This window comes from Amphiura filiformis, chromosome 16 (genome assembly GCF_039555335.1).
Source record: "Amphiura filiformis chromosome 16, Afil_fr2py, whole genome shotgun sequence".
In the NCBI taxonomy this organism is placed as follows: domain Eukaryota; kingdom Metazoa; phylum Echinodermata; class Ophiuroidea; order Amphilepidida; family Amphiuridae; genus Amphiura; species Amphiura filiformis.
In genome coordinates this window covers 52,612,864-52,633,090 of record NC_092643.1, presented here as the reverse complement: position 1 = coordinate 52,633,090, position 20,227 = coordinate 52,612,864, and the positions used below count along the sequence as shown (strand labels likewise).

At 36.9% G+C, this 20,227-nt stretch overlaps 1 protein-coding gene across 1 annotated transcript in view; it reads right to left on the bottom strand.

Annotated features, from left to right (window-relative positions):
- The window catches only part of LOC140136185 (autism susceptibility gene 2 protein homolog), a 294,982-nt gene that overhangs the window by 59,440 nt on the left and 215,315 nt on the right, over positions 1-20,227 (bottom strand). The window contains 1 exon segment of the mRNA XM_072157894.1: positions 2,592-2,646. Within this exon segment, the coding sequence (XP_072013995.1) occupies positions 2,592-2,646 (55 nt within the window).

Here is a 20,227-nt window from a genome sequence, read left to right as displayed (position 1 = left end):
CATCCTTACCGGATTAATATGTTTGTCATAAATTAGTATCTCCATTGGATCACACACTTTGTACTAACTATTAGTCAATTGTTTGCAACTTTCTTCTCCCTTTAAGAAAATAAGTTGTAAACATATCATGTTGTTTTACATCTGTGCCAACCAAATTGGTCCCAGCACCATCTGGAAGGTATTTCTTCCCTATAGACCGACAGGGTTACTTCACAAGGGACACCTCCTATCAAGGGAACCCTTCTCACATGAACACTAATGTCACAGCTTTAAATGATTTGTGTAGAATGTGTGGGAATCCGACTAGCTCATAATATCAAGTACGTGCACAGTCACGTTCAGATGGGCGAGACATCTGAAGATTTTCACCGACTTGGAGTGCGGTGCTTGGAGTGCGGATGCTGATCATTGTCATCCTCCTCCTCCTGCTGAGGGTGCTGAAAACTTTTTTCAACTGTGCACCAAATTTGCTTTGTTTGTAGCAAACAATTATAAATATAAATTATAATTTGATTATAATTCTATGTTGTATGCTATAATTGTCCTCGTCTTCACTTCCAAGCAACGGTTTATAATCCATCAAAACTGAATACACCAACAGTTCCCAAACATTTGGTATTCAGCAACTGGCAGCAAGAGCTCAAAATACATACAGAGTTGTGAGACTACATAGATTATAAGGTGGGACATGTGACACAATTTTCATGTGGGGTCAGTTTTTTTTCCAATAAAATTCATTTGGATGATGGTCCAAAATACGAGATCTGTACCGATATCTGATTGACAGCATGTTCAGTAACTTCTGGGATTGGAACGAATGAGGTGGGTGAAAAGCATGGGTAATAATCACCCTGTGAAAAAAAATCACTGAAAAAAGCACTGAAATTTGAAATGAACACTGAAAAAAAGTAACACTGAAATAATCACTGAAACACCACTGAAGATTTGGTCATTTCAGTGTGATTGGTGGAATACCCTTGGACACTAATCACAATGAAACTCACAAAGTGGAATGACCTTTGACACCAATCACACTGAAACTCACTAATCCATTGAAATGATCAAATTTTCAGTGGTGTTTCACTGATTATTGCAGTGTTAATCGGTGTTCATTTCAGATTTCAGTGCTTTTTACAGTGATTTGATTTCATATGCTTGACTTCACACCAAAATGGATCTTCAGCGTACTTAAAAAAACATTGACCCATTGATTTCTAATTCTACAAGCTATTAGCACTAAATAATGTTCAGTGCCTGTATGGGACCATGATAACCCCTCTCTGACATTACAAAATCCACCAGTCCTATAGCGCCTAGTTCTACAGGCTATTTGTGGCATACAAACATTCTGCTTCATGGTCTCAATTCAAAGCCAAATCTTGAGATTATCAAACCTTAAAGACAAGAGAGCACAGTATGAACACAACTTCTTCAATGTGAATCTTAACACAACATATCTAGCAAGTTTTTAGTTTCTGATGGGAATAGGAGACTGCTACTGATACATTAATTCATCCAGTTGCCAGTTCCTCCACAGTCAACCATCAATAACCAGGCATCAAGTTCCCTATAATAATGTCATATGTTTGTTTATATGGCATTCCGTGTGGTGACATCAATTACTGCACATAACAAATAATAACACATTTCTCAGCCCACTAGTGCCTTCCCTCCGTCTTTTCAGCACCTGCTTCAAGCTTTCATTTTCTTTTCAAGACATTATTATATGGTTTCGCAATTAAATTCCCATAATTCCACTTCTCAAACAGTTGTATGCAGAAGTGCAGAATTCCTTTCAATCAGCTGAAATCAGTGTATACATGTATTGATGAAAAAGCAAATTCATCAAAAATCTACCGATTCATGTTAATTTTCCAAATCTAACAATCTGACCTGATTCTCACGAAGTGCAACTTGATTTCTTCCATATATTTTCAAATATTCCATTTTTTATTCCATAGCCACATTTCGCTCGCCATCCTATGCTCTCTGTTGCATGCAGTCTTGTGTTTTTCACAGAAAAATAAAGATGTTATCTTACCAACCAATATCAATACAGCAAGTGAGCCCTCTTTCGTTTGATATTCAGCTCAAAAGCCCTTGACATTACTCTTACAGAACCGATATTCTTTACAAAAAATATTCCTGTGTGTGCCATTTCACTGGAAACCTGATTTCCAACCAGAACACACTTCGTTTTAATACACAACCAATTAACCCACCTCTTAATGTACCCATCTCGCTCACTCTCTGTCTCACATAACACAGTTAAAACAATACATGATCTTATTACTCATAATGACATGTCTAATCCTGCTAGTTCCTACATATAATCCGTCGGCTTTGGCATAGGATTTAGCCGGATTAGTGAGCTAGCTGTCTTCTTCCAACATCTATCTCTCAACGCATGTTGATTAATTTTAACTCCACTATGGTTCACTTCACCGTAAGTGTGTCGCATCTATATAGTCCTACGGATTTCATATCTCCGCTATTACTAATTACATTTTGAAAACAGTGCCATGTAGTTATAACAAGACGCTGGAGGAGGGGAGATGAATTTTTCGTGATGAGATGTCATTTGTACTTACTTCTGTTGTTAGCCGCAGAAGGCGGTGTGAACAAGTCTGACCCAGTTTCAGATGCCTGTAGCAAAAAAAATAAAAAATAGACACAATTATACCGTCATGTGTTAAAAATGCATTAATTTTATATTGGATAATAATCATCGCTGGTACGGTAGCTAGCTAGCACAAATCTAGTGAAATAAAAAACAAATGCAACATTTATAAAGACGCTACCAGTGCTGTGAACACCTGCAAAATGAATGGATATAAAAAGTCGGGTTAACAGAGATGTAATGGTAGTTAATATTGCATGCCGTATCTCGGCTGGTATACCTACTAGCGGCTGGCTCGCCATATCGGTAACTCCACCATTACTCGTTAGTCAAGTCACTCAGTACAGGTATCAGTATGGCTGTGAGCGTTTCAAAATGTCAACCGCGACAATGTGTCACAAACTTTTCATTTGAAATGCCACATAATAAAAGGTGTCACTTACCTTCACTTTGCAATCCAAATGTCATAATTATATGTGGTGTAAGAAGCGAGGCAAAGTGAGTTGCTATCTCGCAGGGTATTTTCGCCTCCCGTTAAAAAGTAACTCCATCACTTACCTGGCTAACATGGATAACTGTAAGCCACAGAAGTAACTCGTTTCTGGATAGTGCTTATTTCTATCTCATCCATAAACAATCTACAACAATATTGTGTGACGGCTGTAAAACTGATGCTGAACCCACACAACAACAGAATGCTAAAAACTATGTACAATAAATGCAACAGTAGCTAGCCCATAGAAAACCGACATTAGAACCTCTCTTGGAAATTATAACTTCAGGCTTTACATGTAGTCCCACCACAATCAGCAGTATGTTAATGGAAAACCCAATTTTGAAACGGTTCTTACATTAAGCAGACTGGCAGACTGAGCAGACTGGCAGACTGAGCAGACTGGCTTACTGGCAGACTGGCAGAGTTTAATATCGGGCATATAGGAACAACCCCCAAACTTGATGCCAAAGCAAACACAAAAATTTTGAATTCATTCTGTTTTTCATAAATTAAATGATGCTCAAAAGCCAGTCTAATCACCTAGTTTTACAAAATATTTGAATTTGAGATTTATAGTGGAGACCACTTAGTTTTATGGTTCACTAGATGGGCCCACCCACCTCATTATAAAACCTTTTCCCAAAAGGGAGAAAAGAATTACCATTTTACTATGCTACCCAAAATCAGTGAGTTTGAGTATGGTGAGTTTACATAAATTTTGCAGGCCTACCATAATATCCCAATGCTAATATGCATTGGCACAATTTCAGATTTGACAACCACTCTTCATCCTATTATAAATCTAGGCCACCACCATGACCACACTAAATCTTTCAAACACAGCTTACCCAAACGACATTATAATGGCTACTAAGTATCATAATAGGATCACTAGAGGATGATCTATTGGCCTGTGGGTCAACCTATTATATTGCTCAATACAAGAGGGGTATTTTGTTCAAGAATTAAATTGACTAGAGATAATTTGCGCTCAATTTGGGGGAACACAAAATTTTTTGTGGTCTTGAGGGGGAACCTGAAATTTTAGTTGAACCAGGAGGGGGGATTGTTAAATTTTAAATGGAGAAAATTGGGAAAACAAGGGGGAACGCGAAAATTTTGAGCGGACGCGAGGGGGGAACGCGAAATTTTTGTCGATATTTTTGCCAAAACACCCATTCCCCCCTGCCGTAAATAACGATCGGTCCCTAAACACCACACCAACACCACATACTCGAACTCCAATATGGACTCTGCATAATTATAACTCGTCACTTAGAAACTCTAGAAATAAAATGTATGCAGAATGGTAACAATCTCATAATACCACAATGGATTCATTCAAGTAGTAGGCTACAGAGCTCTAGAGGATTCATTCATGAAGGGTTTCTGTTGGTTATTGATGGTTATAACATTTGGTATGCTGACCAATTATAGGCATCTTAATCAGGACATTTATTATATAAAACAGGGAATTTCAGTCCAAACAGTTTAATTTTTGTGGGTGTTATAGCAAGGCATGGGTTATAGAATGAAACTACAAACAACTAATGGTACAATGTATGTCATACCTATTTCCATGGCCATACAAACTTTTTTATTACACTTGACATTTTTTGTTCCCGCCAATTTTCATGAATCTGCAATAATGAACCCCAAATGACTGACATCCTTTTGTTTCACTTTAAGTTCTATGACTTTTTGCCAAATTTCAATCCAGTCTGCCAGTCTGCTCAGTCTGCCAGTCTGCCAGTCTGCTCAGTCTGCCAGTCTGCTTAATGTAAGAACCGATTTTGAAACAAATTTTTTAATGTTAACCAGCAGCACATATCAGCATGCATCTTGAAATAGATTGCTACCATGAAATAAAACCAGAGCTTGTAAACCAATCCTAGAGTTGGCAAATTGAATGCCTACATGACAACTTCCCCTATAGCGTTGTAGCTTTTTAACCTCTCTGACAACATAACGCTACTGTTATTGCACTGAAGGGACTACCCTAAGCAAGTGTTGACACCGGGGTCAACCCCGCAGAGACTGGGGTCATTACTACGGAGACCTAAGGTCACGATTCCTGTGACCCCAAGAGGTAAAATCTGCCCCGACATAAATGACAGCAGAGTGAAATTGCGTTCCCTAGAGGGAGCCGAGACAGCGGTAATTCAATTGATAGTAACGCCATTGTGGCACATCCCATTCCCTGTTAAATTGATGGCAATAGCATCAAATTTTGTGGACAATAAAAATGTGAAGCTAAATTGGCCAAATCAAATAGTGCGCTTGCCCTCCTGGTCATAGAGTATTCCCTGGGATAGTGCTCATCTATCGGGGCACAGTTCTTTAACCCCAATACATTTGTACATTCATTGAATGACCTTAGAAAATTTGGGTACAAAAACTCATACTCTACAACTTCAGGTCAAATTTTGCACTACGAGTGTTTAATTGAGGTTATTAAACTATGCCATTGGCATGAGGCCATTGTGGTCCATAGTGAATGTAACATGAGCGGAAAAGATGTCGGCCCACCATTGCTTGGGGAGAACACCAAATATACTGCAGACAAATTACTTAACCAGCGGGCTACTTAAGCCGAGATATAAGGTTTTTATCCCTTGGCACAACAAGCCGGATGATGAGGGATGGATATTAAAAGAGGTGCTTCTTTATTGTCTTTATGTCTTTCAATAGACCAAAAATAATGTATGGCTGAAGTGTGTAAAACTGCAGCAAAAATAGCATTTTTGTCTCTGCACTACTTATAGACAACATGAATCGCATAATATTTTTAAGTAGCGGGCTACTTAAGTGGAGATATAAGGTTTTTATCGCTTGGCACAACAAGCCGGATGATGAGGGGTGCAAATTAAAGGAGTGCTCCTTTATTGTCTTTAATATGTCTTTCAATAGACCAAAAATAATGTCTGGCTGAAGTGTTGCAAATCCAAAACCAAAAGCAGAAATAGCAACTTCGTCTCTGCACTACTTGTAGACAACATGAATCGCATATTATTTTTAAGTAGGCTTTAAACTTGCAATTATTTCAAATTCACATTAATCCCAATTCATATGACTTGTACAATTTGTAATTTGATTCGGATATTGGGAATAATTATAAGGGCTCTATTTTAATAACTCGTTTTGTCAACTCAGGAAATAGGTTAGGAAATGTTATGAGCCAATAAGTTGATGAAATAAGCATGATTATTAAATTCACTGTGCAACTCTACATGCTCGATAAATTCTGGCCTTTGCAAGGTACTTTTTTAATTCTTTTGTGTACTATAGTCTCACTCAAAGTTAATGCTTGATATTGTGCATATTCATGATTGCAATTAAACTTAATGTCACATGTATATTTCCTGTCAACAAACACAAATCACGTAAGCCCATGTTGTAGTAAAATCTTTCCATAATATTATAGTCCTATCATGGCAAATCACATCAGTTTTCAGACCTTTTCTAAAAATGTTCGAGTTCTGAGCCATCCAAAATTGACAAATTAAAGCTTCAACATGATTCCTGATTTTTGGTACGGTTCGAAAGTAATCTTAAGACTAATTATTCAAAGTAAAGTATTAATTTTCTGGGGGTGGGTTAAAGTAGGCTACATACGGCTCTGTCCGTGTTTGCACCACCGAGGTCCCGGGTTCGAGCCCTGGCCATTCCCACATGATTTCACAAACATTTGGTTTCCAATCCAAACTAGAAAATCTAGGCTTATATCTTTAATTAGTCATTTTGTTCAACCATCTTGTCAACTGTACAGTTATCCTGATGTGACCGAGTCATAAATAATATCAATTAAAATGAAGATCTTCATCATCTGCCACTAATGCAAGCCATCTAAAGAACTTACAATGAAAATTAACATTGAATCTAATAGCATACCCACAAGCATCAAGATCCTCTTCTCATCCATTCAGATATCACCATTATTGATGCTATGAGTTTATTTGTTTTCTTGATGAGTTTCAAATCTTTTTGATACACCAAATGTAGGTCACCATATCTACTGTCTTTTCCAAGGCAGGTTACACATGGACCACAATGGCCTCATCCCAATGGCACAGTTCAATAACCTCAATTAAATACGGGTAGGGCAAAATTGGACCTCAAGTTGCAGAGTATGAGTTTTTGTACCCAAAATTTCAAAGGTCATGCAATGAATGTACAAATGTATTGGGATTGAAGAACTGTGCCCTGATAGATGAGCATGTTGAAGATCCTAGCATTATAAATCCCCTATGTATCCTGTCTGGGTAAGATTCCCATTATTACTTTGCTGTAGATTACTATGCTAGCACTGACCCAAAATGCTCTCATTTCCAATGACAGAGTCCAGGAGATTCCCATTCAAGCCTTCATAAGTGAAACTCCAATCTGAAGTTGTAGGTATGAGTTTTTTATGCCCAACATATTCAAAGGTGATTCTACAATGTGGGGTTAAAGAACTTGGGCCTGAGAGATGAGCATGTTTATAGTCAGTGAGCAATAGCAAGACACATAGTGAACATGGTGCAACCCAAGTGGGGTTTACTAAGTTAATTCCGCATCATGCACTGGGTATTTGGCCTGTCAATATCAGACAATTATTGATTGCATTTGTAGCTGAAATAAGATGAGCACCAGAAACTTTAATCATCCAATTTGAGGGAAAAAATCATTTTGTAGAGGCACTTTATGGGTGCCATTTCTGGTGTGTTTTCATGCAATAGGAAGTTCCGACGATGTTACTATAATTTTGATCAAAATTATTATTATTAAAAGTCCATGCATCATTATTATCATGAGTATGAAAATTGAATGACCCCAAATCCTGAACTTATCATAAATACGTGAACATAAATAAAAAAATAAAAAAGATGTGAAGATATTCCACTGCTTTCAAATTTTGTGTATTTTTAAAAAGGAATTATTTAAATCCACCAAGGAATCTCCCCTTTAGGTTTTCTGCCCAAACCCCAGATGAATATTTTAATTAAAGTTTATTTGATCTCTCCCTTGACCCATAGACAATGTATTAACCAGATGTCAACAAGCTTAACGAAGCAATATCAAGCATTTAACCATCCATGCTAATCATCTCCTTTATCGCCTTAATTAGATATTCGGACAAATGTGAAAACGATAACAGGCCTGTCTAAACCTGATCGTTTCAAATGGCTTCTCAATCAGGCCATTGATAATAACACTTGTAGTTGTAATGACCTTGAAGAAAGCGAAAACCACAATATGAACAAATAAATAAGCAAACAAACATATTTATCATAATGGACGTCACTTATTGATAAGCCACTGACCCATCACTGAGCTACAAACTTATTTTAACATGCCACAATCACTGCTTCCTAATTGGAAGATTTACCCAACTTCACAAAAAAATAACGAGAATTCACCGTCAATGATTTCACCTCCGAAATCCCTTAATCCTAGCAAATAGTCTTTCTATTAACACTTTTGGTGTAATAGTGCAAGTCGAAAGCACTGTGAATCCCTATGTGTATGTATACATTCATACATAAGGCTGAGCAGCCATAGAGCCAAAGCATTTCACCGTGTTCGTGTAAATTGACAATGACAGTACTAAATAGTGACTAATAAAGATCCTGGCATACAGACATATTGCATTAGACCCAGTAATTACTACCACTTTACTGCCCTCCCTGGGTTCTCTGCCAACTTGAATATGCATACTAAGTGCAATACATGCCGGCAGAGCGGTGCTGTATCCGCCACATCCGAGAGGACAGAAGAGAAGCAGCGACTTATCTGGAATTGATGATGAGGATGATGAGGATGCTGCCTTGTTAACCAACTAGAGTTATAATCGCTATTGTTTTGTTACTTGATTGATAAAGACAATAATGTATTGTATTTATAGATTTAATTGACTTGGATCATTTATTGGCTATATGCTTGTGGACAAAGCACCAAAATTGGTGGAAAACTGTCATTAAAATTCACTAAAATCAAATTAATTATAATTATGATGTATTGTTAAATCAGTACAATTAATACTAGGTAAATGCTTGTAAAAACACAAAGAGGCTCATTGTAAGGCCTACAACGGATTCTCTAAATAAAATATTATGTTTGTGGGTTCATTCAAAATACACAAAAAATTTGTCACTGGAAACCAAACATTTTTTGCAGCGTGTTGATTGTTGAATTTCAAAAATCATGTGGACTTTTTTCCAATAGAAATTCCCTTATGTGCTAAGTGGACTTGATGATCTAAAATGGTACTTTTGGTGGGCTATTTTGAACAGATTAACATGAAGAAGTGGTTCTTTTTAAAGTTTTCTTTCTTATTTATATAGACATTCTTGCAAATATTATATTATTACGCTAAAAAGTGGACCTTCTTATTGATGGGGCCATTGCACCCCCTGGCTATGGGCCTTACTATAATAGATAACACTTGGCACAGGCCAAACCTGATACAATAATCTTTTGAAAAAAAAAATCTTCATAAATCACATGTAAAAAAGAAATGCACAAATTGGAGGAACCAAGTCAAAGCTGATTTAATAATACTAAAATCAAAATTAAATCAATTTAATATGATTCAGGACATACACTAAGGCACAATCACTTATCAATTCATATCTGTTTTCCATCAAATATTATAAGCTAGGAAACGAAATATGACTGTACCAATGACTTGGCAATGCAAAAATATCATTATCAACTGTGCATTACTTCTCAGCAATCATCTTCAGCCTATCACTAATTTCCTAAAGTGTAAAACACTGTAATCTTTCCTGTGATATTAGATTTCCTTTTCAAACTTTCCCCAAAACAGATTTACACTCTTAAAATGCAGAGTAAAGTTTTCCCAAACATTGGTTCAACTATAACAACTTGTAAAGGCAAGAATACGTCACAATGTAAATGACACACAATTTTACCCCCGAAAAGTTGACTCATTAAACATTGTTTTGTATTGTACAAAATGATTACATGTGTGTGCTACAATGGAGGTCAATTTGGAGGAATTTTTGAAAATTGAGTTACTATAATTATTATCTAAATAAAAGCATTAGGTTTTCATCATAGTTATACCGAAAACACCATAGGTGTATCATAATTATTATTGGTTCTGAAGTTATGAAGTTTTGTGATGTCTATTTTCCTACATATTTGATTGTTTTTTTACTCCATATTTTTACTGAAAATGTAGAAGGTCTAGCATACTTGGTTCTCAAGTTCAAAAGTTTTGCAATGTCTATTTTCTTACATATTTAGTTATTGGGTTTTATTTTACTCCATATTTTTGCTTTTATCTCAATTTCAAATTTGCCGCCTTTGGCCTCCATAGACCATATCGTGTCAAATATTATGCATAGTATTGCCTTGGTCTGCTGATGCCCTGTGTGCTGAAAATGTTGATAACTAACACATGAATGTACTTTGTCTTATTTTATTACTATTTTAAATATATTTTATTTTATTGTATTACTATTTAATGTACTTTTGTTTTATTTTATTACTAATTTAAAAGGCAGTTAGTCTCGCTCTGAGGTGCCAATGCATACAATTCAATAAACCATGCAAGGAAAAAAAAGTACATTTTGTTTTGGTATTTAATAATAGAGCTACTCCCATAACATGTTTTATTTATGAAACACAATTTCACAGCATGTGAATAAATATGCTCCCATAGGGCTCATTCATGTAATAAGTCCATGCAATAATAATATGCATAAACTTGACATATCCATGGCTGCATGCCTGCCTGCCTGCCAAGATGGCAGTCATTGAAAAGCAAACCATCTGGAAATTGCTTTTATGTGTTATTTTACTTGAATTGCCATGACTGTGCTAAATGTCCTTTATTATAAGTCTTGACAAACCAACAGATTCTTCAGAAGAAAGAAAGAAGAAAGTGCAAACACTTCCTATAAAATTAATTCCCCATGTGAGAGTAAAGTCAATGCACTAAATGATTATTTCCCAATTGTGCCCATGTTTCTTAACTCAACAAAAGAGGGCAGTCTAAACTCCCGGCAGCACAATGCCCTATGCCCGTGTAGCGTGTAACAAAAAAGCACAGAGATTTAAAATTCTGGTATAACCTGGAGCATGTTTGTTCGCTCCGCGCAACTGGGAGTCAGTAACACTGTTTATTTTCTCGTCCAAATAATTAACCCTTCTGTCGGGAGCTCAGGGACATGTTTCTGCCAGCTTCTCAACCTGATAGACTGAGTAAACATGACCTAGCCTGCTGAAACACTGGCTAACAATCAAAAGAAAACCTGCAAAATAACCCGGGATGTGGATTAGACCTAGCAAAAACCTGTCGGTTCTATGGCGAACAACTGATCCGCAAGGGCGCATTGAGGTTGTGTGTGACTCAACTCGTAGGGCTCTAGGGGGATTTACAATGGTAATCCCACCCCGGGCGCTGCAATAACATAACCAACAGCAAAACGGGAAGCCATTTAGTCAGGGTCAAATCCCCATAAACCACATAAGGATTTGTAAGGAGGAAACTGTATTACTATTGGACTTTATCCTATGCTTGTAGTTGAGCTAGCGACACTTATTCGGTGATGATTTGGATGGGAATTACTCTGACAGAGGTTATATAAAAGGTTGTGAAACAAACCCATTTCCTCATCTAAGCACACCGCCATGTTTGGTCACGACTGGCAGCCATCTTGGATGAGCACACAAAGCAATGTTTTATATTCCGTAAAACTCTCTGTGACGATACAAATCCTAACCCCTGCCACTTTTTTAAAACATGTGTCACTCATAGTTAGCAAACTCATTCCTTATTCAGAAAGCGTGAAAAAGATGTCAATTGTAGAAAATCACGAGTAAACAGTGTTGAGCATTAAGTCCCTGCGAAGCGCATATACTCGGTTCCCCCAGCGCACTCTAATTTGTTGTGCCCTCAATCCAGATGCAGCTAAGTGTATTTATGGAGGGTTTGCAGCAAACATTTGGGCAGCCACTTTGAGATTACTAGCTAAGTGGGATGTGTAGTATGCTCAAATATAAGAGGGTGTGTTTCCCTTGCTATCCTATGCATACTGATTGCAATCAACCTGCTTTGCAGCAATGCCATTCACTGCTTCTTGTTCAGCTCTCTGTTTTCACATTCAAAATGCTCCAAGTCTGTTTCTACAGGGCAAAATATGGTGATGTTAACTTTGTTATTAATTTTACCTTTTCAACACCGTTTAAAAGGTCTAAAGAAATAGGTAAGATGTAGGCCTATATAATTTAAGGGCAGCTTTTATGTTACTACATGCCAATAGAGTAGAGCGACATCAAAGCATTTGCTTACATTCTCAAGTTAGCTGATTTGTACTGAAAAATCTGGTCTACATGTAGTCCAACTAAAAAGTGCGAAGACATTCTTGATGGTCAACTTTGAACCCATTCTGGCCTTCACTAGTTAGACTTAGAGCATTAGTAATAGCCAGTAGTGACCAGCATGGGACAAGCGCATTTACTAGTGTGTCTCAATTTGTATCCACAATCGAAGTAGTTTACTTCATAGCCCCTTTTAGAAATTCATATCAATTCATGTCACAATGATTGCAACTTTGTTCAGAATGAGAACCGCTCATCACTAGGGGGGATGTGTTGGCATAACTGGTGTGCAGTTTATCAAAAAGGGACTGTAAAGCAGTCTATGATTGGACAGATTTGGCCAGTTCTAGCCTTACCTATCATGCCTATGTCAGCCTATTCCAATCATGATAGCTGTCTGGTAATTTCAACTGCTCATTTAGTTCTAGACATGTTCTATCCATATAAATAATCTCCTGGATGATAGTGAACCTGTCACCCTACAAGCAAGCATCCATTACCAAAATATTATCACCTAACTGTTATCAGTTATGTTGAGTAGCTACCTCACTTACAGATTGGTTTATTGCACCCTACTGGGTACTAAACAAACAAATCCATTATCAGTTAATTGTATGACAATACAACTTAATGAGGTGTCAATTTGATAACCTGTCAGTGGTTGGCTAGACTAGCTTTGATTGACAGACTCACAGCCAAGCAGACAGGTAGTGAGCTATTGCAGGCCAACATGGAGTCAATCTCTTCAATCCTGTTCAGGAGCAGCTAAATATGGTGCTGTATTCTCTGCAATAGATGCCTCCCCTAACAAATGCCCCACTATTTTTGTCAAATGAAGTGACCAAAATGCAGAAATTCCCATGCCATATCATGTGAGTAAACTTTATGCAGTTGTCAGTTGCAACCCCTTCCCCCTATGCAGGGATGTATGTAGGCCTATATAAATTATAATTGCCAAAAGAAAACTACAAGTAATTAATATAGATTGTAAATACTAAAACTTGGAGGGCCTACATGTAATATATTATTAAAGAAACATTCAGTTGTAGTAAAGCTGTTTTATAACAAAATTGTTTCGCTTGCCCAAGATCGCAATAGTTGGAGAAAGCTTGTAGTCGCCTGCTCCGCAACTGACAGATGATGATAAGTAAACAATCATGTGAAAATCCATAGAGGCAGCAGGCTACAACAATTTGTCTTTAATCAGTATTCCTCCAGGAGCCTGTGACACATTGACATCCAAAACATGATCCAAAAATGTCACCAAACATGTTCACAGACAGAGCTATGGTTTTCCAAAAATGATTTCCATCTGTTAACTCTTTCAAAAGTACACTCAAGTAACCTTGACGACCAAGGTTGCCAGTCATCTTTACATTGTTTTCTCACCAATTTCATTTCACTTAACCTTAACCCTGAACAGCTCTTAATATACAAAGGGCAACTTTTAAAGGGGTATCATGTACTTCAACATGATTAGCCCTAGTATGAATTATTATTCTAGTCTGGTTTAATTTCAATTTCAATATAGATCAAAATGTCTAAAAATCTAACAAACTTTCACAGTCAGTATTGTGCTACAGATAGATATTTAAACCAAATGAAGTGTCACAGATCACGGTGCAACAATCACTGTCTGATAATGTCACGCCAGGCATGGAGAAACATCAAAAGATTACAATTTGCATGCCCTATTTCTCTACATAATTAGGCCCCTACAAAATCAGCAATATTGTAACTACAGAGCAATATTGTAACTACAGAGCAATATTGTAACTACAAAGATTTTTTAAAGCGGAAGCCCTGCCAGAGCAGTTCTTCTGGGGTGATCAAACCTGCCTGGTTATCAAATGAATCAGAGACAAGATTATCTCTGAATTTGACATTGCTAATTGTTGTTTCAATGTTATTGCATCAATAAGCACCTGTCAAATTCAGAGATAACTTTGTCACTGATTAATTTGATAACCATGCAGGTTTGGTTCACCCCAGAAGAACTGCTCAGTGCTCAAGTGGGTCTGTGACTGTCCTACATACAACAGCAGTGTACCTTTAAAACTCGCAATGTAGTGAGTCTATTTTGTCATCTGTAACACACATCTGTAAATAATCTGCTGGTTAAATTACCATGATGTCTCCTTAATCACTGGCTCAATTCCTACAGTCCCCTAATGGTAAACAAATGGTAAACTTATCAGGCCACAAATACTCAAATAATGCTCACAAATTATGGAAATCAATTGTGTCTGTTTTCACTCAATGATTTTGTTCAAATATAAATTTATGTGTGTGCCAGATAATAGTGCTTTTGAAGTCAGCAGAAGATAAATGGTAGGCCTAAAGTTAACTACCAAGGTCTGTGTTACATTAGTTATTTAGGCTTATCTATTTAGGCTACTGCTTTTGTTGATTTGTTCTCAGAGTCAACTGAAATATTTCAGCAAATCCTTTGCAGATACCAACATTTCAAACTATTCAACACTGGATCAGCGTAAACTGGGTCAGAAACCAAGGCATATTATTATCAATACAATGGTAAGCTTAAGCAAGTAATCTTCCCTAATCCCGCTACTTCCATCAAAATTGCAAATACACAGACAACAAAAAACGTAATTAATTGGTAACAAGCACCAAAAACGACAGCTGAGGATCTTTGTATCAGTCTGAAGATCAAACTAAATACCAATAGTTTTTGTTATCTGATTGTAATGGTTCGAGACACACATATAATAATACACTATAAATCACTGTAATAATAGAAATCCTTGCATTTCTATCTTGTGAAGTAAATCCCCAGTAAATACCAAGAGGAATAAATTGAAAACCTTCTTTTGTGTTTGGTTAATGGTGATCAGGCTGCTTATTATTTGTCAGTATTTTACACCCATTGCAAATGCAGTTTTATTGACACTGACTCCTAAATTCAAATTAATGCTTCGGTGTCATTGTCATTATTGTTGGAAAGGTATGCTGTCATGCCTAAATGACTTCATGTCAAAGTCAGGGAGTTCACTTCTCTTTCTACTTAAATACAAAGATATTTTCACTAGCAATAAGGGCCTTAGTAATAAGGTTAAAAATATGATAAGAATCAAGAATTGGGTCACCAAAATAAGCAAGTTTTGTGTCCAAATAATATGATGCTATAAAGTAAAACATAATAAATTACATTTAATTAAATAAATCAGGATGGCCATGACAAATTAACCTACCACTACTGGCTACTAGATCCTCTGTCTTTGGCCTTTCACAGATAAATTTTCTAATTTTGCATAATCTTTTATAGTGCATGCTCACTCAGGAGAGTGGCTGAGACCCCCCCCCCCCAGTTTAAGCCAAAAACATGGAAAATTGGTCTCTTTCAGCTGACCCATTCCATGTCAACTCCAGGGATGTGCACCGCAGCACCTCTTCAATTTTTTCTTTTTCTGTGTGGTGGTAGATATTGATGAGAAAGTAAAATTCGAAAATTTGAGCTTCATACTCCATTTCGTTTTCTCGTGGCATCAATTTGAAATTTAGGGGGGTCAGCGTAAAAAATGTGTCGCAACGCGAAAGACAACGTTTGGAGGTCCATAAATGTATAAAGAGAACCATTTACAACTTTGGAAAATATGTATTCTGGGGTACTTATTTGTGTAGAATTCAAATCTGGCATCAGAAAACTTGTAACTCCTTTACTTTAAAAGATATAGGGCCCTCAAAATGCAACCGTCCATCCAGGACCAACTTTGGGGGGTCAAAACTCCAAAAGTAAAAATAATTTTATTGTCCATTTTTTTGCCAGTCAGAGCCCTTTGGTAGGACATTACTCTTATCCAATATTGAGCCTATTAGAATATTTTTAGCTGAGATATTACCCATGCAAAACCCCAATTGTACATTTTTTGTACATTTTGACCCCCTGAAAACCAATGTCAGACATTTTGCCCCACCATCAACTTCAGGTATGTTGAAGATATGTCCTTGGACAACATTTCTGAGAGATATTGGCTTAAGGACTCGATACATATTTTTTCAACACATCAGTAAGGTTTGCATTCTCCAGAAATGTTTATAGAGTTGTACAAATTTTGATTTCAGGGGGGGGCATGTATAATTTTATGCTGACATAGGCTCTAAATTCCTCAAATTGATGACTACAAAAAATGGACAGAAAATTATTTTCCTTTTGGAGTTTTGACCCCAAAGTTGATGGACGGTTGCATTTTGAGGGCCCTATATCTTTTAAAGTAAAGGAGTTACAAGTTTTCTGATGCCAGATTTGAATTTACAAATTTACTTTTTCAAAGTTGTAAATGGTTCCCTTTATAATATGGACCTCCAACGTGGTCTTCATGACAATTGCTGACCCCTCTAAATTTCAAATTGATGCCACGGGAAACGTAAATGAGTATGAAGCTCAAATTTTCGGATTTTACTTTCTCATCATCTACCACCCACAAAAAAGAAAAAATTGAAGATGGAATGGGCCAGCTGCTTCTGGCCAGTATGCCCTCAGCTATAACTCTAGTCCCCTTATTGTTGCAGCATCCTATCCTACATGCCAGTCTTCACAGAAGTCTACATTTGTATTATTAGCCAGCCTCCATGAAACACTAACTGAGCGGTAATGAACTATGAATGTTCATTATTTTGACCTAGATACACTGGGAGGGGTTACTAACTATTACTCAACGCTCGGCTCATAGCGTGCCCGTAACCCAGTGAACGCAGCAACGCCTTTCTTAACAACTCCAGACTGCATATTATTTTTTACGCCGGGGTTGAGAAACGCTTGCGGAGGGTTTTTACACGGTTACGCTTCATGAAATGATAATTTCACACTTCTGACTCTCTGAAAGCCTACACAGGAAGTGTTGATTATACGGCAACGCCCGATTCCAACGCTTTTTGCTAATCAGTTAAGTGATTTTTGCTTGTGTAAACAATGCTGTGAAAACGAATGATTTAATTGTTTGTCAATTTCACACTACAATACTATAAAACAATTTTGTGCATTTTGAAACTAAAAGAACTTACATAAGTGTAGCACTTGCTTATACATGTTTTCTGTAATTTTGAATTATGGTGACAAACATACTGTGTCATGCACACAAAAACCACAACAGAATAGACGCGAAAAAAACCACAACAGAATAGATGCGAAAAGATATACTATTGCAGTCTCTTTCCAAGCTATGTCATCCATCTCTACCCAAGCTCTTCAACTGGTATATAGCATGTATTGGTAGAGATCTCTAAAGGCCCATATCCAATTCATGGCATAGTTAGTGACTTTCTTCGACTTGACATTATTTTGGTCATAGTAGTTGTGACAAGTTGAGTTGGAATCTATTTTTTGCTGATCATTTAGGCTGATTACTATAATTACATCTGTACCAAATTTACACACAAAAAACTGGAACTCATACATGTAGCATTCTAATAATTCAGCAGATTGGCAAACAGAAACGCCCCCCTCCCATAAATACAGAAGCATGTAAATATAATCCCCAATGACATGACGACAAGCAAGTAATATTATTAAGAATCTTTTTAAGCGAACAAGTCTGCTCAAACAACAACAGAAAAGCATAAATTCCTACAGGAGTTGTGACTCACACTACAGCATTTGATGTTTTCATTAAATTTAACTAAATGCTGTCCCTCTCGGCCATAATCTATAAAGGCAACAATGTAGCAGCAAAACAAGACCTTCTACATTGACTTCCATCCCTCAGCCTTATAGATAGCTCCCTCAATGGGCTATTCCATTTAAATCCATGCACTCCCTATGGAAGACACGACCTTAATCTTCCACACAGGGAGTGTTAATTTCTAATGGGGTTCTGAATGGGTGACTCCATTTGAAATCTACAACCCCTGTGTGGGAGATTAAGGTCACTATCGTCCATACGGGGTGTATGTTTTTTAACTGGAATAGCCCCAATATATGCACCCAGGCATCAAAATTATATAGAGTGATGTGCATACTGGGGATTCAGCTTTCGGGGATATTAATCATAAGAACACATTATGATTTAATGGATAAACGCATAACAACTGGATATTATATTGGTGTGCGTGCTTTTCCTTAGTATGGCTTCAAGGTGCAAATTTAAATCTCACACGAGTTAATATTTTGCTAACGGCAAAGCGTTTCTGCAAAACATGACCACCTTAGCTAACTCTCTATAGTGATACACATGCCAAGAACCACATAATCAATATCAATGTGTTCACATTTAAATGTACTTTTCACTATCTACTACAACAGTCATGTAAAGCTGAAATACAAAATAAAAATTGTTGTAATTTTGAATTGGCTGTCCTTTTGTCACATCATCATGTTCAGTCTTTCTTAAATCGTCTGATACCACTTAGTCCTAAACCCTACCCATAAAACTCAATCCTACCATGTCTACCCATCTGTCGTCAGCAGTTACTCTATGCCCAACTTCTTCCTAACCCTACACTTTAACCCTTCAATCAAGCACATAATTTCACAGTGAGAAAAATCTCACAAGGCTCACATGTTTGGCTAGGAACCCCAAAAGACATTGCACCACATAGAATAATGCAACACAAATCTCACAAGGCTCATGTGTTTGCCCAGGAACCCCATAAGACATTTTACCTCATAGAGTAATGTGACACAAATCTCACATGTTTGCCTACGAACCCCAAAAGACATTTGCCGCTTACTAACATGTGACACATTGAAATTAATCAGGGTTGTATTTACAATACATGTTGAAATTATGGAAACATTTTTACATGTCTAACTAGGATCATGATTTTTCATCTTGTCAAAATGATTAGTCTGGTATTGACGGATAGGACTATTTATTTGAATCCGATGTAAGCTTATAAATGTATGGTTTATACGGAACCTGTCACATTAAGAAACATTTGTCATAAGTCATAGCATTAGTGTGTAACTTGTCCAAATACGTTGGTAATCTGTTCAATGTTTATATGACATGCAATAATGTTGGATTGAATCATGATGCTTTTGAGAAATGAGCCTTTGCAGTATATAAGACAGAATAATTTTCTTGGCACTGTATGAAATCATATTTGTGTTGCATTCTTGTGAACTTTTCAATTAATTTGAAGACAAGAACCTTATGAATAATGTCGTCCCATTTAATTTGGTACACACAAATTAATGTTCAGCTTAATTTCTATCAAAAAACCTGACTACAGAGAACAAATTTTTCAAACTGGTATGAAATATATGTCTTTGTGTTGCATTCTTGCAAACTTTTCAATTAATTTGAAGACAAGAACCATTAAATGAATAATGTCGTCCCATTTAATTTGGTACACACAAATTAATGTTCAGCTAATTTCTATCAAAAACCTGACTACAGAGAACAAAATTCTTCAAACTGGTATGGAATATCCGTCTTTCTTCGCAGATAAAAAGACTGGCATTTTAGATGACAGCGAGTGCGAGTATTATAAAAAAGAAATCTAATGTCTCAAGCACTATTCATGGGATCTTTTCCTCGAAATAAAATCCCCGAGACTTGTCACAAAATACTTTGATGCCAAAAGATGAGAGCAGGCTGTGCCTCTATTGTGGCCCACGGCAAGAACCAATAATGAGAAAAGGTGAGAGATGGCAGGTTTAATGGTCGTCGATATCACTACCGATGTACAACGGGCACGCAATATAGATTGACAAATTTGAAATGGAATGAAAAATGGCAATCAAAGGATATGACCCGCCAAATGATCATTCCGATCACACTTCCGTAATATTACGTTTCCTGTTGCAGGCAAAAGAAACG